This window comes from Entelurus aequoreus, linkage group LG02 (assembly GCF_033978785.1).
Source record: "Entelurus aequoreus isolate RoL-2023_Sb linkage group LG02, RoL_Eaeq_v1.1, whole genome shotgun sequence".
In the NCBI taxonomy this organism is placed as follows: domain Eukaryota; kingdom Metazoa; phylum Chordata; class Actinopteri; order Syngnathiformes; family Syngnathidae; genus Entelurus; species Entelurus aequoreus.
In genome coordinates, this window is record NC_084732.1 from 7,305,157 (window position 1) to 7,329,321 (window position 24,165).

The 24,165-nt window shown below is 28.1% G+C and overlaps 1 protein-coding gene across 1 annotated transcript in view; it reads left to right on the forward strand.

Annotated features, from left to right (window-relative positions):
- The window catches only part of LOC133665328 (phosphorylase b kinase regulatory subunit beta-like), a 108,075-nt gene that overhangs the window by 47,335 nt on the left and 36,575 nt on the right, over window positions 1–24,165 (forward strand). The window contains 8 exon segments of the mRNA XM_062070604.1: window positions 3,851–3,904; window positions 3,906–3,954; window positions 8,959–9,043; window positions 9,322–9,412; window positions 15,161–15,219; window positions 15,462–15,624; window positions 16,128–16,209; window positions 17,766–17,823. Coding sequence (XP_061926588.1) covers window positions 3,851–3,904; window positions 3,906–3,954; window positions 8,959–9,043; window positions 9,322–9,412; window positions 15,161–15,219; window positions 15,462–15,624; window positions 16,128–16,209; window positions 17,766–17,823 — 641 coding nt within the window.

The following is a 24,165-nucleotide window of genomic DNA, read 5'->3' on the forward strand; positions in this document are numbered from 1 at the left end:
CAGAATGTGATAGTAACCTGCTGGCTTTTTAGCATTAAGCTAATGTTACATGATTCGGCAATTGCTAATCAATAAATAGCTAGTTCTGTTTTAACGTCGGGTTAATATTGTGGAGGGGGCTAAATTGTTCTGGAAAATAATAATGTAAGTTAAAAAGTTAAAGTTAAACGTTGGGTAATTACAGTACTCCCACCTTACATTCCTCAGGGACATTAGATCTTTTAAGCAGGTGTTTTTTGTTGACATTGTTATTGCCTTCTGGTTAGCTAATGTTTGCCCTGCAGGTAATAGTCACTTTTCCACCCCTTTATATATTAGGTATAGTTGTAAGCCTAGTTGTTAAAGTGCACACCATTAATGTTAATTAAGCAATATCACATGAGAGGGAATGCTGTTTTTTAATTTGAGCACTGCTGTGATTCGGTTAAAGATAATCATAACATAACATAACATTCTCATATAATATGTTAATTTGCTTTCTTTAAGTGGTGTGGGATTTTATCTGTAATTTTTTTTTTTTTTATGTCCATAACTCTGAAACAATGTTTGCAGAAGATGTGTTGCCTCCAAGATGATGAAGGTGGAGCAAGCAGCTTCCTGCCAAACAAATGAAAGATGACAAGACAATATGATCATGAAACATTTATGGCTGCTCGCCAGAGGGCATTATCATCATTATCTACGTGTGTGTGTTCTTGTATTTATACCCTTCTTGAGACATCAACAGGGAAAAGTACCTTCCATATGAGGACCGGTGAACAGGTTAGGACAGGGGTCACCAACGCGGTGCCCGCGGGCACCAGGTAGCCCGTAAGGACTAGATGAGTCGCCCGCTGGCCTGTTCTAAAAATAGCTCAAATAGCAGCACTTACCAGTGAGCTGCCTCTATTTTTTTTAATTTTTACTTATTTACTAGCAAGCTGGTCTCGCTTTGCCCGACATTTTTAATTCTAAGAGAGACAAAACTCAAATAGAATTTGAAAATCCAAGAAAATATTTTAAAGACTTCACTTGTTGAAATAAATTCATTAATTTTTTTAATTTGCTTCTTATAACTTTCAGAAAGACAATTTTAGAGAAAAAAATACAACCTTTAAAATGATTTTAGGATTTTTAAACACATATACCTTTTTACCTTTTAAATTCCTTCCTCTTCTTTCCTGACAATTTAAATCAATGTTCAAGTAATTTTTTTTAATTTTATTGTAAAGAATAATAAATACATTTTAATTTCATTCTTCATTTTAGCTTCTAATTTTTCGACGAAGAATATTTGTAAAATATTTCTTCAAACTTATTATGATTAAAATTCAAAAAAAATATTCTGGCAAATCTAGAAAATCTGTAGAATCAAATTTAAATCTTATTTCAAAGTCTTTTGAATTTTTTTTTTAAATTTTTGTTCTGGAAAATCTAGAAGAAATATTGATTTGTCTTTTTTAGAAATATAGCTTGGTCCAATTTGTTATATATTCTAACAAAGTGTAGATTGGATTTTAACCTATTTAAAACATGTCATCAAAATTCTAAAATTAATCTTAATCAGGAAAAATTACTAATGATGTTCCATAAATTATTTTTTTTAATTTTTCAAAAAGATTCGAATAGCTAGTTTTTCTGTTCTTTTTTTCGGTTGAATTTTGAATTTGAAAGAGTCGAAATTGAAGATAAACTATGTTTCAAAATGTAATTGTCATTTTTTTCATGTTTTCTCCTCTTTTAAACCGTTCAATTAAGTGTAAATATCATTAATTATTAATAATAACATAGAGTTAAAGGTAAATTGAGCAAATTGGCTATTTCTGGCAATTTATTGAAGTGTGTATCAAACTGGTAGCCCTTCGCATTAATCACTACCCAAGAAGTAGCTCTTGCTTTCAAAAAGGTTGGTGACCCCTGGGTTAGGACATAAATCATGGTCCCAATACGGAAAAACCATTGCATCTAATAGAGAGACAAATGCTAGAGTCCGTGAACATTGCTCCAAAGTCAGGATTTTTTTGTTGATTTAATGTGCATAGAAAAGTAAACATCGACAGGTACAAAGGCAGCAATATATGATAAAACAAGATGGCAGCTAAAGGAGGACTTCCCTATTCATCCCCGAAAAAAGCCGCCGGGTGAACGGCTGATTTTACGACTTCCGGTGCTGACGTAAGACAACCCGTATGTGACCGTAGGATGAACAAATACACTAAGGTATGGTCTTGATGGTCCCAATACGGAAAAAACATTGCATCTAATAGAAAGACAAATACTAGAGTCCGTGAACATTGCTCCAAAGTCAGGATTTTTTTGTTGATTTAATGTGCATACAAAAGTAACGACTTCCGGTGCGGACGTAAGACAAGCCATATGTGACCATAGGATGAACAAATACACTACGCTACTAAGACTATAGTGGCCATTAACAGTTAGCTTCTACAGCTGTGTTGCCCAAAGTGCGGCACAGGGGCCATCTGTGGTCCCTGACTCCTTTGTCATCGGTCCTTAAGCACATTACAAAAAAACAAAACGCAGAGATCTCATTTGCACCCCCTGGTGGTGACATCTATCAAAATGAGGGCGGTCCCATAAAAGGAGGGATTTTTCACATTGACTGTGTGTCGCTTTTAAAAGTGCTCCCCCTCTGGTCAACATATGAAATAACAAGTGTGTGTAAGAAATGTAAATGCGCCCCCTTCGGCAAAAAAATAATTAAGTAAATATGTGTATAGAGACATACTGTAATAACTTGAAGTAAATAATGAAGATTAAAAAACAATTACAAAAAAAAAGATTAATTAACTAAAAGCAGTCTTTTTCTCACAACGTGTCGACTTTTTTCTTATAAAATTGGGAACAATTTCTCATATTCTTTCTGTTTCAGTAATATTGCAATATTTTCTCGTAAAATTATTACTTCTTTATGTAAAATGATTACTTTTTAATGCAAAATGGTGACATTTGTCATATAACATTCTGACTTTTATCACAATATTGCCCAATTTTGTTGTTGTTCTTGTAAAACGACGACTTTTGTCATCATTTTGCCAAGTAGAAATTCCGATTATCAATATAATATTGGCAACATTTTAAAGTTTTCTTATAAAATGGTGACTTTTGTCGAGTAAAATTGCGACTCTTTTCATAAAATTGCCAAGATTTGAAGCTTTTCTTGTGAAATTGCGAAAGTTATGGAGTAAAATTCCAACTTTTATCATAACATTGCACAAATGTTCAGTTTTTCGTACAAAATGTTGACTTGCGTTGAGTAAATGTACGACTTTTATTATAATACTGCCAAAATTCCAAGTTTTTCATGTGAAATTCCAACTCATTTTTCACAAGAAGCTTTTTTTATATGTGCATAGTATGTATATATTATTAATGTTGTAATATACACTTCTTTATATATCTAGAAAGGGCTGGTCCTAAAGAGGAGGCTTTTTTCTCAGGTCTCAAGAAGGTAACATATACAAGAACGTGTGTGCGTGTGTGTGTGTGTGTGTGTGTGTGTGTGTGCGTGTGTGTGTGTGTGTGTGTGTGTGTGTGTGTGTGTGTGTGTGTGTGTGTGTGTGTGTGTGTGTGGGTGTGTGTGTGTGTGTGTGTGTGTTTGTGTGTGTGTGTTTGTGTTTATCATCATTCCCGCGAGTCCTTTTATATCGGATAATTGATAGCTTGTTTTACACGCTGCCCTCCATAACGTGTGTGTGACTCCTTGTGAGACGTCCATCCTAACGTTGTGTGTGTGTGTGTGTGTGTGTGTGTGTGTGTGTGTGTGTGTGTGTGTGTGTGTGTGTGTGTGTGTGTGTGTGTGTGTGTGTGTGTGTGTGTGTGTGTGTGTGTGTGTGTGTGTGTGTGTGGGTAGATTTATCGCATCCTCGGCAAGACGGTGGTGTGCTACCCGATCGTCTTTGATCTGAAGCGACTTCTACCTGTCCCAGGATGTGATGCTGCTGATTGACGACATCAAGTAGGTCGAAGGCCGGCGAGTTGTATGGGTCAACTTCAAGGCAAAAAGTCTTCAGATTTATTGCTTAAATATATATATATACATACATACATATATATATATACATCAGGAGCAAGGGTGAAGTGTCTTGCCCAAGGACACAACGGACGTGACAAGGTTGGGAGAAGTGGGGATCGAAACCAGGAACCCTCAGGTTGCTGACACAGCCACTCTCCCAACCGCGCCACGTCCTGTCCCAAGGTAAACACAAAGTAAAACAGGATAAAGGGGGGTAAATAAAAGGTAAAAGAAGATAAATAGAAGGTAATATAAAAGAAAAAGAAGTGAATTAAAGGTAAAAGGTGAAAACAAGGTAAATTGACGATAAAAGAAGTAAATAAAAAAGTAAAAGTTAAATAGAAGGTAGAACAGAAGTTAAAATTTAAAGTTAGTAATCGAAAGGCAAAATACTGTATATCTAAGGGAAAATTAGGTAAATAGAAGGTAAAAGAAGATAAATAGAAGGTCTAAAGAAAAATAAGTGAATTAAAGGTAAAAGGTGAAACAAGGGTAAAAAGGTGATAAAAGAAGTAAATAAAAAAGTAAAAGGTAAATAGAAGGTGGAAACACATTTAAAGGTAGTAAATGAAAAGCAAAATCACTGTATATCTAAGGGAAAATGAGGTAAATAGAGGGTAAATAGAAGTAAAAGTAGATAAATAGAAGGTATATAGAAAGAAAAATAAGAGAATTAAAGGGTAAAAGGTGAAACAAAGAAAATTGGCATTAAAAGAATGAAATAAAAAAGTAAAAGGTGGAACAAAAAATTTAAAGGTAGTAAATAAAAGGCAAAATACTGTATAGTTAAAAGAGGAAAATTAGGTAAATAGAGGGTAAAAGAAGATAAATAGAAGGTATATAGAAAGAAAAATAAGACAATTAAAGGTAAAAAGGTGAAACAAGGTTACATTGGTGATAAAAGAAGTAAATAAAAAAGGAAAAGGTAAATAGAAGGCAGAACAAAGTTAAAATTTAAAGGTAGTAAATGAAAGGCAAAATACTGTATGTCTAAGGGAAAATTAGGTAAATAGAGGGTAAATAGAAGGTAAAAGTAGATAAATAGAAGGTATATAGAAGAAAAATAAGAGAATTAAAGGTAAACGGTGAAAACAAGGTTAATTGGGGATAAAAGAAGTAAATAAAAAAGTAAAAGGTAAATAGAAGGTGGAACAAATTTAAAGGTAGTAAATGAAAAGCAAAATACTGTATATCTAAGGGAAATGAGGTAAATAGAGGGTAAAATAGAAGGTACAAGTAGAGTCCTTTGAGACACTTGTGATTTAGGGCTATATAAATAAACATTGATTGATTGATTGATAAAGGTATATAGAAAGAAAAATAAGAGAATTAAAGGTAAAATGTTGAAACACAGGTAAAAAAAAAGGCGATAAAAGAAGTAAATAAAAAAGTAAAAGGTAAATAGAAGGTGGAACAAATTTAAAGGTAGTAAATGAAAAGCAAAATACTGTATATCTAAGGGAAAATGAGGTAAATAGAGGGTAAATAGAAGGTAAAAGTAGATAAATAGAAGGTATATAGAAAGAAAAATAAGAGAATTAAAGGTAAACGGTGAAACAAGGTAAATTGGCGATAAAAGAAGTAAATAAAAAAGTAAAAGGTAAATAAAAGGTGGAAGAAAAAATTTAAAGGTAGTAAATAAAAGGCAAAATACTGTATATCAAAGGGAAAATGAGGTAAATAGAGGGTAAAAGAAGATAAATAGAAGGTATATAGAAAGGAAAATAAGGACAATTAAAGGTAAAAGGTGAAACAAGGTAAATTGGCGATTAAAAGAAGTAAATAAAAAAGTAAAAGGTAAATAGAAGGCATAACAATGTTCAAATTTAAAGGTAGTAATTGAAAGGCAAAATACTGTATGTCAAAGGGGAAAATGAGGTAAAATGGAGGGTAAAGGAAATGTAGAGAAGAAATATAGAAGGTAAACAAAGTCATGAAAAGACTTTGTTTACATTCAACATTATATTTAGCGTTAGGTCAGTATTTATCTGCCTTTCATCTTGCATTTATTTTGTCATTATTTAACATGTATTTAGTGTTAGGTCAGTATTTATTTGGGGTTTATCTTGAATTTATTTAGTGATTATTTAACATTTATTTAGCGTTAGGGTCAGTATTTATTTGGGGTTTTATCTTGCATTTATTTGGTAATTATTTAACATTTATTTAGCGTTAGGTCAGTATTTATTTGGCGTTTATCTTGCATTTATTTGGTGATTATTTAAAATTTATTTAGCGTTAAGTCAGTATTTATTTGGCCTTTATTTTGCATTTGTTTGGTGATTATTAACATTTATTTAGCGTTAGGTCAGTATTTATTTGGGGTTTAACTTGCATTTATTTGGTGATTATTTAACATTTATTTAGCATTAGGTCAGTATTTATTTGACGTTTATCTTGCATTTATTCGGTGATTATTTAACATTTATTTAGCGTTAAGTCAGTATTTATTTGGCGTTTATTTTGCATTTATTTGGTGATTATTTAACATTTATTTAGCGTTAGGTTTATCTTGCATTTATTTGGTGATTATTCAACATTTATTTAGCATTAAGTCAGCATTTATTTGTCGTTTAGTTTTGCATTTATTTAATGATTATTTAACATTTATTTAGCATTAAGTCAGTATTTATTTGGCATTTGTTTCGTGATTATTTAACATTTGTTTAGCGTTAAATCAGTATTTATTTGGCGTTTATTTTGCATTTATTTGGTGATTATTTAACATTTATTTAGCGTTAGGTCAGTATTTATTTGGGGTTTATCTTGCATTTATTTGGTGATTATTTAACATTTATTTAGCGTTAGGTCAGTATTTATTTGGGGTTTATCTTGCATTTATTTGGGTGATTATTTAACATTTATTTAGCATTAGGTCAGTATTTATTTGGCGTTTATCTTGCATTTATTTGGTGATTATTTAACATTTATTTAGCGTTAAGTCAGTAATTATTTGGTGTTTATTTTGCATTTATTTGGTGATTATTTAACATTTATTTAGCGTTAGGTCAGTATTTATTTGGCGTTTATCTTGCATTTATTTGGTGATTATTTAACATTTATTTAGCGTTAAGTCAGTATTTATTTGGCGTTTATTTTGCAATTATATGGTGATTATTTAACATTTATTTAGCGTTAGGTCAGTATTTAATTTGGGGTTTATCTTGCATTTATTTAGTGATTATTCAACATTTATTTAGCATTAAGTCAGCATTTATTTGTCGTTTATTTTGCATTTATTTAATGATTATTTAACATTTATTTAGCATTAAGTCAGTATTTATTTGGCATTTGTTTCGTGATTATTTAACATTTGTTTAGCGTTAAATCAGTATTTATTTGGCGTTTATTTTGCATTTATTTGGTGATTATTTAACATTTATTTAGCGTTAGGTCAGTTTTATTTGGGGTTTATCTTGCATTTGTTTGGTGATTATTTAACATTTATTTAGCGTTAGGTCAGTATTTATTTGGGGTTTTATCTTGCATTTATTTGGTGATTATTTAACATTTATTTAGCATTAGGTCAGTATTTTATTTGGCGTTTATCTTGCATTTATTTGGTGATTATTTAACATTTATTTAGCGTTAAGTCAGTAATTATTTGGTGTTTATTTTGCATTTATTTGGTGATTATTTAACATTTATTTAGCGTTAGGTCAGTATTTATTTGGCGTTTATTTTGCATTTATTTGGTGATTATTTAACATTTATTTAGCGTTAAGTCAGTATTTATTTGGCGTTTATTTTGCATTTATATGGTGATTATTTAACATTTATTTAGCGTTAGGTCAGTATTTATTTGGGGTTTATCTTGCATTTATTTAGTGATTATTCAACATTTATTTAGCATTAAGTCAGCATTTATTTGTCGTTTATTTTGCATTTATTTAATGATTATTTAACATTTATTTAGCATTAAGTCAGTATTTATTTGGCATTTGTTTCGTGATTATTTAACATTTGTTTAGCGTTAAATCAGTATTTATTTGGCGTTTATTTTGCATTTATTTGGTGATTATTTAACATTTATTTAGCGTTTAGTCAGTATTTATTTGGCGTTTATTTTGCATTTATTTTCTGATTATTTAACATTTATTTAGCGTTAGGTTAGTATTTATTTGGGGTTTATCTTGCATTTATTTGGTGATTATTTAACATTTATATAGCGTTAAGTCAGTATTTATTTGGCGTTTATCTTGCATTTATTTGGTGATTATTTAAAATGTATTTAGCATTAAGTCAGTATTTATTTGGCGTTTAATTTGCATTTATTTGGTGATTATTTAACATTTATTTAGCGTTAGGTCAGCATTTATTTGTAGTTTATTTTGCATTTATTTAATGATTATTTAACATTTCTTTAGCGTTAGGTCAGTATTTATTTGGGGTTTATATTGCATTTATTTGGTGATTATTTAACATTTATTTAGCGTTAAGTCATTATTTATTTGCCGTTTATTTTGCATTTATTTTCTGATTATTTAACATTTATTTAGCGTTAGGTCAGTATTTATTTGGGGTTTATCTTGCATTTATTTGGTGATTATATAACATTTATTTAGCGTTAAGTCAGTATTTATTTGGCGTTTATTTTGCATTTATTTGGTGATTATTCAACATTTATTTAGCATTAAGTCAGCATTTATTTGTCATTTTTTTTGCATAATAATTATTTCACATTTATTTAGCATTAAGTCAGTATTTATTTGGCATTTGTTTCGTGATTATTTAACACTTATCTAGCGTTAAGTCAGTATTTATTTACCCTCTTCAAAAAAGTTTGAAGAGGGTAAATAAAAGGTCAAGGAAAGTAAAGTCTAGCTTGTGTGCTATCGTGTGCTTAGCTGCTGTGTAGCTGCTAGCCCCTTACATGTGTGTTAATGACTGTAGTACAATGGAAGAAATAGTTTTTATTACAGAAGAAAATGTTGTATTGTGTTTGTAGAACGCCTTGCAGTTCATCAAGCAGTGTTGGAAGATGCCGGGCCGTCCTCTCTTCCTGGTCCTCATCCACGAGGACAACATCAAGTACATCTTCTTCTTCTTCTTCTCCTTTAATGTGTTTCGCCTTCAAGAGTTGTCATGAAGTCAAGTGTGTCGGTGCATTAAGAAGTAGATGTTTGTATTTTATTATTAGGTGTCAATAGTGTCTAATTTTAGCACGAATATATTTGTACCATAAGGGGCGCGTCACAAAAAATAAAGTATGAGTATTTTCTTGCTGGCGTCTGTCCTGCTCTCCTCTCTGCGGGGAAGACAAATGGAGTCAGATTGATTGATCTCTTTATTGATTTTGGTCTCTACAGGGGAAGCCGCTTCAGTCCAGTCCTGGACATGCTGGCTTCCTTCAAGAAGGGCAGCATTGGAGGGGTCAAAGTTCACGTGGACAGACTCCAGGTCAGTGCCTCGCGTCCCACGGTCTCACCTTTGACCGGTCCTCACTGGACGCAAACTGGCCAAGCACACTTGAGGCTCAGTGCTAAATAAACGCTGAACAATCGCTAAATAAATGCCAAATAAATACCCACCTAACGCTAAATAAATGTTAAATAATCACTAAATAAATGCCAAATAAATACTGACTTAATGCTGAATAAATGTTAAATAATCATTAAATAAATGCAAAATAGACGCCAAATAAATGCTGACTTAACGCTAAATAAATGTTAAATAATCACCAATTAAATGTAAGATAAACCCCAAATAAATACTGACCTAACAACAAATAAATGTTAAATAATCACAAAATAAATGCAAGGTAAACGCCAAATAAATACTGATCTAACGCTAAATAAATGTTAAATAATCACCAAATAAATGCAAGATAAACGCCAAATAAATACTGACAACACTAAATACATATCTAATAATGACAGCATAAATGCAAGATAAAAGGCAAATAAATACTGACTTAACGCTAAATAAATGTTAAATAATCACTAAATAAATGCCAAATAAAAGTCAATTAAATACTGACTTAACGCTAAATAAATGTGAAATAATCACCAAATAAATGCAAGATAAACCCCAAATAAATACTGACCTAACAACAAATAAATGTTAAATAATCACAAAATAAATGCAAGGTAAACGCCAAATAAATACTGAATTAACGCTAAATAAATGTTAAATAATCACCAAATAAATGCAAGATAAACGCCAAATAAATACTGACAACACTAAATACATATCTAATAATGACAGCATAAATGCAAGATAAAAGGCAAATAAATACTGACTTAACGCTAAATAAATGTTAAATAATCACTAAATAAATGCCAAATAAATACTGACCTAACGCTAAATAAATGTTAAATAATCACCAAATAAATGCAAGATAAACGCCAAATAAATACTGACTTTACACTAAATACATGTCAAATAATGACAAAATAAATGCAAGATAAAAGGCAAATAAATACTGACTTAACGCTAAATAAATGTTAAATAATCACTAAATAAATGCCAAATAAATTCTGACCTAACGCTAAATAAATGTTAAATAATCACCAAATAAATGCGAGATAAACGCCAAATAAATACTGACTTTACACTAAATACATGTCAAATAATGACAAAATAAATGCAAGATAAAAGGCAAATAAATACTGACTTAACGCTAAATAAATGTTAAATAATCACTAAATAAATGCCAAATAAATACTGATCTAACGCTGAATAAATGTTAAATAATCACCAATAAATGCAAGATAAACGCCAAATAAATACTGACCTAACTACAAATAAATGTTAAATAATCACAAAATAAATGCAAGGTAAACGCCAAATAAATACGGAATTAACGCTAAGTAAATGTTAAATAATCACCAAATAAATGAAAGATAAACGCCAAATAAATACTGACCTGACGCTAAATAAATGTTAAATAATCACCAAATGAATGCAAAATAAATGGCAAATAAATACTGACTTAACTCTAAATAAATGTTAAATAATAACCAAATAAACACCAAATAAATACTGACTTAACGCTAAATAAATGTAAAATAATTAAAAAAAATAAATGCAAGATAAACGCCAAAAAAATACTGACCTAACTATAAATAAATGTTAAATAACCACCAAATAAATGCAAAATAAACGGCAAATAAATACTGACTTAACGCTAAATAAATGGGAAATAATTACCAAATAAATGCAAAATAAACACCAAATAGATACTGACTTAACTCTAAATAAATGTTAAATAATCACTAAGTAAATGCCAAATAAATGCTGACCTAATGCTAAATAAATGTTAAAAAAACACTTAATAAATGCAAAATAAACGCCAAATAAATACTGACCTAACGCTAAACAGATGTTAAATAATCACCAAATAAATGTCAAATAAATATTTACCTAACGCTAAATAATTGTTAAATAATCACTAAATCAATGCAAAATAAATGCCAAATAAATACTGATTTAACGCTAAATAAATGTTAAATAATCACTAAATAAACAATGAATACATGCCTAATAAATGCTACACAAACATAATCACTAAATAAACACTAAATGAATGCTAAATAAATACTGAATTACCGTTAAATAATCACTAAACAAACAATAAATAAATGCAAAATAATAATTATTTAATGCTGAATAAACACTGAATACATGAAAAAAAACCCTGCTTAATAAATACTGAATCAATGCTAAATAAATGCTAAACAATCACAATTAAATGCCAAATAAATACTGGCTAAATAAATGTTGAATAATCACTAAATAAATGCAAAATTATTGCCAAATATATACTGGGTTAATACTAAATTAATGGTAAAAAAAAATAAAATAAAAAATAAATGCCAAATAAACACTGGGTTAAAACTAAATAAATGGTAAAAAAAACAAAACACTAAATAATTGCCAAATAAACAGTGGCTTAACGCTAAATAAATTTTAAATAGTTACTAAATAAATGCTAAATAAATGCCCAGTAAATACTGACTTAACTCTAAATAAATGTAAAAAAATCACTAAATACATGCAAAAAACTGCTGAATAAATACTGATTTAATGCTAAATAAATGTTGAATAATGACAAATGTAAATAAACAATAAATACATGCCTAATAAATCCTACATAATCACTCAAAAAATGCTTAATAATCACTAAATAAACACTAAATAAATGCTAAAAAATTACTGAAATACTGGTAATTAATCACTAAATAAACAATAAATACATGCAAAATAAATCTGAATTAATGCTGAATAAACACTAAATACATGCTAAATAAATTGTGAATTAATACTACATGAATGTTGAATAATCACTAAATAAACAAAAAAAACTGAATGATCACAAAATCGATAATAAATAAACACTACCGTATTTTTCGCACTATAAGGCGCACCTAAAAACCTCCAATTTTCTCAAAAGCTGACAGTGCGCCTTACAATCCGGTGCGCCTTATATATGGACCAATATTGAGCCACAACAGGTCTCGCAACTATGGGATGCATAACGTAACCCCAGCCTCTACTGTATTCTATGCGCCTTATAATGCGGTGCGCCTTATATATGAACAAAGTTTTAAAATAGGCCATTCATTGAAGGTGCGCCTTATAATCCGGTGCGCTTTATAGTGCGGAAAATACGGTAGATAAATGCTAAATAATTGATGAATAATTGCTGGTTAATTGCCTAATAAACGCTAAACAATCACTAACTAAACACCAAATAATGAGTAATCACTAAATGAATACTAGATAAAAACTAAATAATCACAAAATAATACTAAATAAATGCTAAACAAACACAACATAAATGCTAAATAAACACTGAAAAATAACCAAATGAACACAAAATAAATGATTAAAAAATTGCTAAATAAACAATGTATAGATGATAAAAAGTTGCTGATTAATTGCCAAATAAATGCGGAATAATCGTTTAAATAAATGCTGTACAAATGCTAAATAATCACAAAAGCAATAATAAATAAATGCTAAATAGCCACTGAATGATTGCTAAATAAATGAAACAAAACATTAAATAAATGATAAATATATGATAAATGGACACAAAATAAATAAAAATAAATGCTAAATAACTACTGAATGATTGCTAAATAAATGAAAAAAAAAACATTAAATTAATGATAAATATATGATAAATGGACACAAAATAAATACAAATAAATGCTAAATAACCACTGAATGATTGCTAAATAAATGAAAAAAAAAATTAAATAAATGCTAAATATATGATAAATGGACACAAAATAAATGCTAAATAACCACTGAATGATTGCTAAATAAATGAAAAAAAAACATTAAATAAATGATAAATATATGATAAATGGGCACAAAAGAAATAAACATAAATGCTAAATAACCACTGAATGATTGCTAAATAAATGAAAAAAAACATTAAATAAATATATGATAAATGGACACAAAATAAATAAAAATAAATGATAAATAACTACTGAATGATTGCTAAATAAATGAAAAAAAACCATTAAATTAATGATAAATATATGATAAATGGACACAAAATAAATAAAAATAAATGCTAAATAACCACTGAATGATTGCTAAATAAATGGAAAAAAAACATTAAATTAATGATAAATATATGATCAATGGACACAAAATAAATACAAATAAATGCTAAATAACCACTGAATTATTGCTAAATAAATGAAAAAAAACATTAAATAAATGATAAATATATGATAAGTGGAAACAAAATAAATGATAAATAACCACTGAATGATTGCTAAATAAATGAAAAAAAAACATTAAATAAATGATAAATATATGATAAATGGGCACAAAATAAATAAAAATAAATGCTAAATAACCACTGAATGATTGCTAAATAAATGAAAAAAAACATTAAATAAATGTATGATAAATGGACACAAAATAAATAAAAATAAATGCTAAATAACTACTGAATGATTGCTAAATAAATGAAAAAAAATACATTAAATACATGATAAATATATGATGAATGGGCACAAAATAAATAAAAATAAATGCTAAATAACCACTGAATGATTGCTAAATAAATGAAAAAAAACATTAAGTAAATATATGATAAATGGACACAAAATAAATAAAAATAAATGCTAAATAACCACTGAATGATTGCTAAATAAATGGAAAAAAAAACATTAAATTAATGATAAATATATGATAAATGGACACAAAATAAATACAAATAAATGCTAAATAACCACTGAATGATTGCTAAATAAATGAAAAAAAACATTAAATAAATGATAAATATATGATAAATGGACACAAAATAAATGATAAATAACCACTGAATGGTTGCTAAATAAATGAAAAAAAAACATTAAATAAATGATAAATATATGATAAATGGGCACAAAAGAAATAAACATAAATGCTAAATAACCACTGAATGATTGCTAAATAAATGAAAAAAAACATTAAATAAATATATGATAAATGGACACAAAATAAATAAAAATAAATGCTAAATAACTACTGAATGATTGCTAAATAAATGGGAAAAAAAACATTAAATTAATGATAAATATATGATAAATGGACACAAAATAAATACAAATAAATGCTAAATAACCACTGAATGATTGCTAAATAAATGAAAAAAAAACATTAAATAAATTATAAATATATGATAAATGGACACAAAATAAATGATAAATAACCACTGAATGATTGCTAAATAAATGAAAAAAAAACATTAAATAAATGATAAATATATGATAAATGGGCACAAAATAAATAAAAATAAATGCTAAATAACCACTGAATGATTGCTAAATAAATGAAAAAAAACAAATAAATATATGATAAATGGACACAAAATAAATACAAATAAATGCTAAATAACCACTGAATGATTGCTAAATAAATGAAAAAAAAACATTAAATTAATGATAAATATATGATAAATGGACACAAAATAAATGCTAAATAACCACTGAATGATTGCTAAATAAATGAAAAAAAAACATTAAATAAATGATAAATATTTGATAAATGGGCTCAAAATAAATACAAATAAATGCTAAATAACCACTGAATGATTGCTAAATAAATGAAAAAAAACAAGTAAATATATGATAAATGGACACAAAATAAATACAAGTAAATGCTAAATAAACGCTGTGACTTTTGCGTCTTTTCCAGACCTTGATATCTGGAGCCGTGGTTGAGCAGCTGGACTTCCTGCGAGTCAACGAGGCCGAGTAAGAACTTCCTTTAGGACTGGAGAACATTGAATTAAAGTGCCACTTTTCACATGTTGTCCTTCACTAAAACATTCTCAGTATTAATGATCAGGAACTCATGATAAGTGCTGTCATTATGGACTCAAATCTTATCATATATATTGAGCAAGATGCGTTTTCAAAATGATCCAGGGTGCATGAGAAAGTGGGACATAACTCCAAGCTCATAAATAGTAAATATTCCCTGTCCTGTGCTGAAGGATCCCGGAGTTCAGGAGCTTTGAGGAGCTGGAGATGCCCAAACACTCCAAGGTGAAGCGTCAGACCAGCACGCCCAACGCCTCCGACCTGGAGCAGCAGCCCGAGATCAGCGTGGACGAGTGGCTGCACAAGCCCACCGACGAGGTCCTCCAGAAGTTCCACGTGAGTCCGTGCGGGCCACTCCATTAGGCACTGTGGTTCCAGCGTACCTAATGAAGTGTCCGCTGAGTGGATGTAAGGACGGGCTTGTTGTTTTCCCTTCCTATTCCAGGCGTGTTGCTCCTTTAATTCCCATGTAAATGAGGCGATACGGGCGCGATCATCCATTATCGTCACGGCGGCGAGACACCCAGCTGCCTAATTACAATTTCACAGCAGCTTGTGAAATATGCAAGTTTTGTGTTAGCAGAAGTGAGTATGCTGTGGGGATTAACTGTGTGTGTGTGTGTGTGTGTGTGTGTGTGTGTGTGTGTGTGTGTGTGTGTGTGTGTGTGTGTGTGTGTGTGTGTGTGTGTGTGTGTGTGTGTGTGTGTGTGTGTGTGTGTGTGTGTGTGTGTGTGTGTGTGTGTGTGTGTGTGTGTGTGTGTGTGTGTGTGTGTGCGTGCGTGTGTGTGTGTGTGTGTGTGCGAGTGTGTGTGTGTTTGTGTGTGTGTGTCATCATCCAGGACTGCGACTGCTTAGCCAGCCAGGCTCAGCTTGCTGGGATCCTGATCCAGAGGGAAGGCCCGCACTTTCTGGATAAAGATGGTGAGTTTATTAGTATTATAATTATTTGTATTATTATTATTATTGTTATTATTATTATTATAATTATTACTATAATTGTTATTATTATTATTATTATTATTATTATTACTAAGATTATTATTGTTATTATTATTTTTGTGTTACTATTATTATTGTTATTATTATTATTATTATTTTTTAAATTATTATTACTTTAACTTTATTGTTATTATTAATAGTATTATTATTATTATTATTATTATTATTACTTGTTATTATTACTATTATTATTATTACTAAGATTATTATTGTTATTATTGTTTTTGTATTACTATTATTATTGTTATTAGTATTATTGTTGTTATTTTTATTATTATTATTATTATTATTATTGTTATTAATATTTTTACTATAATTGTTATTATTATTATTATTATTATTATTATTACTATTATTATTATTACTATTATTTTTAATATGGATATTATTATTATTATTATTGTTTGTATTATTGTAATAATAATAATAATAATTATTATTATTATTATTATTATGTGTGTGTGACAATCATTGGTACTTTAACTTTAACTTTATTGTTATTATTATTATGATTATTATTATTAATAATAATAATAATATTAGTGTTATTATTATTGTTATTATTATTAATAGTGTTATTATTATTACTTTAATTATTATTATTACTTTAATTGTTATTATTGCTAGTATTATTATTACTAATATTATTGTTATTATTATTTTTATTTTTATTATTATTATTATTATTGTTATTATTAGTGTTATTATTATTAATAGTATTATTATTATGATTATTACTATAATAGTTATTATTACTATAATTGTTATTATTACTATTATTATTATTACAAATATTATTAATATTGTTATTATTATTAATTATTATTGTTATTGTTATTATTACTATAATTGTTATTATTACTATTATTATTATTATTACAAATATTATTATTATTGTTATTAATATTATTAATTATTATTGTTATTGTTATTATTATAATATTAATACTAATATTGTTATTATTATTATTGTTATTAATATTATTAATTATTATTGTTATTATTATTGTCATTATTATAATTATAATAATAATATTGTTATTATTAATAATAATAATGTTAATTATTATTATTGTTTTTACAATTATTATGATTATTACTAATATTATTATTATTATTATAGTTTTTATTATTATTAATAGTAATATTATTTTGTTATTATTGTTGTTATTATTATTATGATTATTACAATAATAATGATTATTATTATTATTATGTGGGATCTGAGCCGAGGATTTTGTTGTTGCTTGTGCAGCCCTTTGAGACAATCGTTATTTAGGGCTATATAAATAAACTTTGATTGATTGATTGATTATTATTATCATTATTATTATTATTTATGCCGACTCACCGTTACTATGACGACATTGGTTCTGCTGTGAGTAATGAAACACAAACAACTGTGGGTTCAAAGAGAAAAGTGTACTTTCTCATGTACTCTACATCATTGTTGAATGACGACACGTTGGACATTGCAGAGAGCCTGATGGACGAGCTGGAGAGGATCTACAGGAGAGCTGGCAGCAGGAAGCTTTGGTCTGACTCTCACACACACACACACACACACACACACACACACACACACACACACACACACACACACACACACACTGTCATATTTTTTATTAGGGATTGTGTGAACGTTAGCATCAGATGTTGTCTTCCTTCCTGCTAAAAAACAAACAAAAAAAACCTTCTCCCCATGTGACCAACGTGCAGGCTGGCGGTGCGTCACGCCGCCGCCGTTATCAAGAAGTTCGCCAGCTCTATCGCGCCTAACATCACCTCCATACTGGTGAACGGGAAGCAGGTAACAATCCCAGATGGCCACGGAGACGCCGACTCTGCATGCCGCCGCCGCCGAGCTAAACCGCGATACCGCCGTGGTGCGTTCAGGCCGGATAATAATTAGATATACAAAAGCCAAAAGCAGTGAAGTTGTCACGTTGTGTAAATGGTAAATAAAAAGAGAATACAACAAATCCTTTTCTACTTATATTCAATTGAATAGACTGTGAAGACAAGATATTTCATGTTCACACTGAGAAACTTTGTTATTGTTTGCAAATAATCATGAACTTAGAATTTAATGGCAGCAACACATTGCAAAAAAGTAGTCAGAGGGGCATTTTTACTTGAAAAAATTGTGAAAAAAAGTCATAATTTTACACCAAAAAATTCCCTATTTTGCAAGAACAACAAAAAAAATTGGCAATATTGTGATAAAAGTCCGAATTTTATACGACAAATGTCGCCATTTTGCATTAAAAAGTAATAATTTTACGAGAAAATATTGCATTTTTACAGAAACAGAAAGAATATGAGAAATTGTTCCAAATTTTATAAGAAAAAAGTCGACACATTGTGAGAAAAAGACTGCTTTGCCAAATAAATACTGACTTACGCTAAATAAATGTTAAATAATCACTAAATAAATGCAAAATAAAAGTCAATTAAATACTGACTTAATGTTAAATAAATGTTAAATAATCACTAAATAAATGCTAAATAAAAGTCAATTAAATACTGACTTAATGTTAAATAAATGTTAAATAATCACTAAATAAATGCTAAATAAAAGTCAATTAAATACTGACTTAATGCTAAATAAATGTAAAATAATCACTAAATAAATGCTAAATAAAAGTAAATTAAATACTGACTTAATGCTAAATAAATGTAAAATAATCACTAAATAAATGCAACAAAAAAATGCTAAATAGAAACTTACTTAATGCTTAATAAATGCTGAATAATCACTAAATAAACAATAGATACATGCCTAATAAATGCTACACAAACACTCAATAAACGCTGGATAATCACTAACTAAACACTAAATGAATGCTGAATAAATACTGAATTACCGTTAAATAATCACGAAACAAACAATAAATAAATGCAAAATAATAATGAATTAATGCTGAATAAACACAAAATACATACAAAAAAACCCCCGCTAAATAAATACGGAATCAGGGCTAAATAAATGGTAAACAATCCCAAAATGAATGCCAAATAAATACTGGCTTAATGCTAACTAAATGTTAAATAATCACTAAATAAATGTAAAATTTATTCCAAATAAATACTGGCTTAATAGTAAATAAATGGTAGAAATCACTAAATAAATGCCAAATAAGCAGTGGCTTAATGCTAAATAAATGATAAATAATTAGTAAATAAATGCCAAAGAAATTCTGACTTAACTCTAAATAAATGTTAAAAAATCACTAAATTTATGCAAAAAACTGCTAAATAAATACTGAATTAATACTAAATAAATGTTGAATAATGACTAAATAAACAATAAATACATGTTCACACTGAGAAACTTATTTTTTTTTTTGGTTTGCAAATAATCCTGAACTTAGAATTTAATGGCAGCAACACATTGCAAAAAAGTAGTCAGAGGGGCATTTTTACTTGGCAAAATTGTGAAAAAAAGTCATAATTTTACACCAAAAAATTCTCTATTTTACAGGAACAACAAAAAAAATTGGCAATATTGTGATAAAAGTCCGAATTTTATACGACAAATGTCGCCATTTTGCGTTAAAAAGTCATAATTTTACGTGAAAAAGTAATTATTTTATGAGAAAATATTGCAATGTTACAGAAACAGAAAGAATATGAGAAATTGTTCCAAATTTTATAAGAAAAAGTCGTCACATTGTGAGAAAGACTGCTTTGCCAAATAAATACTGACTTACGCTAAATAAATGTTAAATAATCACTAAATAAATGCAAAATAAAAGTCAATTAAATACTGACTTAATGCTAAATAAATGTTAAATAATCACTAAATAAATGCTAAATAAAAGTAAATTAAATACTGACTTAATGTTAAATAAATGTTAAATAATCACTAAATAAATGCAAAATAAAAGTCAATTAAATACTGACTTAATGTTAAATAAATGTTAAATAATCACTAAATAAATGCAAAATAAAAGTCAATTAAATACTGACTTAATGTTAAATAAATGTTAAATAATCACTAAATAAATGCTAAATAAAAGTAAATTAAATACTGACTTAATGCTAAATAAATGTAAAATAATCACTAAATAAATGCAACAAAAAAATGCTAAATAGAAACTTACTTAATGCTTAATAAATGCTGAATAATCACTAAATAAACAATAGATAGATACCTAATAAATGCTACACAAACACTCAATAAACGCTGGATAATCACTAACTAAACCTTAAATGAATGCTGAATAAATACTGAATTACCGTTAAATAATCACGAAACAAACAATAAATAAATGCAAAATAATAATGAATTAATGCTGAATAAACACAAAATACATACAAAAAAAACCCCGCTAAATAAATACAGAATCAGGGCTAAATAAATGGTAAACAATCACAAAATGAATGCCAAATAAATACTGGCTTAATGTTAAATAAATGTTAAATAATAACTAAACAAATGTAAAATTAATGCCAAATAAATACTGGCTTAATACTAAATAAATGGTAGAAATCACTAAATAAATGCCAAATAAGAAGTGGCTTAACGCTAAATAAATGATAAATAATTACTAAATAAATGCCAAAGAAATTCTGACTTAACTCTAAATAAATGTTAAAAAAAAATCACAAAATTTATGCAAAAAAACTGCTAAATAAATACTGAATTAATACTAAATAAATGCTGAATAATGACTAAATAAACAATAAATACATGTTCACACTGAGAAACTTATTTTTTTTTGGTTTGCAAATAATCATGAACTTAGAATTTAATGGCAGCAACACATTGCAAAAAAGTAGTCAGAGGGGCATTTTTACTTGGCAAAATTGTGAAAAAAAAGTCATAATTTTACACCAAAAAATTCCCTATTTTACAAGAACAACAAAAAAAATTGGCAATATTGTGATAAAAGTCCGAATTTTATACGACAAATGTCGCCATCTTGCGTTAAAAAGTAATAATTTTACGAGAAAATATTGCATTATTACAGAAACAGAAAGAATATGAGAAATTGTTCCAAATTTTATAAGAAAAAAGTCGACACATTGTGAGAAAAAGACTGCTTTGCCAAATAAATACTGACTTACGCTAAATAAATGTTAAATAATCACTAAATAAATGCAAAATAAAAGTCAATTAAATACTAACTTAATGTTAAATAAATGTTAAATAATCACTAAATAAATGCTAAATAAAAGTAAATTAAATACTGACTTAATGCTAAATAAATGTTAAATAATCACTAAATAAATGCAAAATAAAAGTCAATTAAATACTGACTTAATGTTAAATAAATGTTAAATAATCACTAAATAAATGCTAAATAAAAGTAAATTAAATACTGACTTAATGCTAAATAAATGTAAAATAATCACTAATTTAAATGCAACAAAAAATGCTAAATAGAAACTTACTTAATGCTTAATAAATGCTGAATAATCACTAAATAAACAATAGATACATGCCTAATAAATGCTACACAAACACTCAATAAACGCTGGATAATCACTAACTAAACACTAATTGAATGCTGAATAAATACTGAATTACCGTTAAATAATCACGAAACAAACAATAAATAAATGCAAAATAATAATGAATTAATGCTAAATAAACACAAAATACATACAAAAATCCCCCGCTAAATAAATACAGAATCAGGGCTAAATAAATGGTAAACAATCACATAATGAATGCCAAATAAATACTGGCTTAATGCTAAATAAGCATGTAAAAAAAAAAAGTAAAATTAATGCCAAATAAATACTGGCTTAATAGTAAATAAATGGTAGAAATCACTAAATAAATGCCAAATAAGCAGTGGCTTAACGCTAAATAAATGATAAATAAATGCCAAAAAAATTCTGACTTAACTCTAAATAAATGTTAAAAAATCACTAAATTTATGCAAAAAACTGCTAAATAAATACTGAATTAATACTAAATAAATGTTGAATAATGACTAAATAAACAATAAATACATGTTCACACTGAGAAACTTCTTTTTTTTTTTTGGTTTGCAAATAATCATGAACTTAGAATTTAATGGCAGCAACACATTGCAAAAAAGTAGTCCGAGGGGCATTTTTACTTGGCAAAATTGTGAAAAAAAGTCATAATTTTACACCAAAAAATTCCCTATTTAAAAGAACAACAAAAAAAATTGGCAATATTGTGATAAAAGTCCGAATTTTATACGACAAATGTCGCCAGTTTGCGTTAAAAAGTAATAATTTTACGTGAAAAAGTAATTATTTTACGAGAAAATATTGCGTTATTACAGAAACAGAAAGAATATGAGAAATTGTTCCAAATTTTATAAGACAAAGTCGACACATTGTGAGAAAAAGACTGCTTTGCCAAATAAATGCTGACTTACGCTAAATAAATGTTAAATAATCACTAAATAAATGCTAAATAAAAGTAAATTAAATACTGACTTAATGTTAAATAAATGTTAAATAATCACTAAATAAATGCTAAATAAAAGTAAATTAAATACTGACTTAATGCTAAATAAATGTAAAATAATCACTAAATAAATGCAAAATAAAAGTCAATTAAATACTGACTTAATGTTAAATAAATGTTAAATAATCACTAAATAAATGCTAAATAAAAGTCAATTAAATACTGACTTAATGCTAAATAAATGTAAAATAATCACTAATTTAAATGCAACAAAAAAATGCTAAACAGAAACTTACTTAATGCTTAATAAATGCTGAATAATCACTAAATAAACAATAGATACATCCCTAATAAATGCTACACAAACACTCAATAAACGCTGGATAATCACTAACTAAACACTAAATGAATGCTGAATAAATACTGAATCACCGTTAAATAATCACGAAACAAACAATAAATAAATGCAAAATAATAATGAATTAATGCTGAATAAACACAAAATACATACAAAAAACCCCCTGCTAAATAAATACAGAATCAGGGCTAAATAAATGGTAAACAATCACAAAATGAATGCCAAATAAATACTGGCTTAACGCTAAATAAATGTTAAATAATCACTAAATAAATGTAAAATGAATGCCAAATAAATACTGGCTTAATAGTAAATAAATGGTAGAAATCACTAAATAAATGCCAAATAAGCAGTGGCTTAACGCTAAATAAATGATCAATAATTACTAAATAAATGATAAATAAATGCCAAAGAAATTCTGACTTAACTCTAAATAAATGTTAAAAAATCACTACAGCCCTTTGAGACACTTGTGATTTAGGGCTATATAAATAAACATTGATTGATTGATTGATTGAACTTGCACTTACAGATGTACATGAAATATTTTGTCTTTACAGTCCATTCAATCGAATATAAGTTGAAAAGGATTTGCAAATCATTGTTTTTATTTAGCATTTACACAACGTGACAACTTCACTGCTTTTTGGGGGTTTGTATATAAATGCATGGGAGTGTGTATTGTGAGTGTGTGTGTAGTTTGAGTGACAGCGACAACCCCCCTTTGTGTTGTTTTTATTAATTAGAGCGGGCAGACATGAGATTATGGCCGAGAGAAGGCGTCAGCGAGGCTGCAGGCGGTTTTATTTCCTTTCCCGGGGGACGCCGCGATTCGCTATCAGCGCCGCCTTCGATTGACTTCCTCATTTGCCTAACATGCCAGCTAGTGGAGCTTGAAATAGGCTGGCCTACAAAGATTGACGCCACATCCACACCCATAAACGCTTTTTATTCAACTGCAGCTCCGCTTTTGTGTTCCAGCGCTGAACACACACACACACACACACACACACACACACACACACGCAATCGTGTATTTGTTACCTTCTTGAGACCTGAGAAAAAGCCTCCCTCTTTAGGACCAGCCTTTCTAGATATATAAAGAAGTGTATTTACAACATGA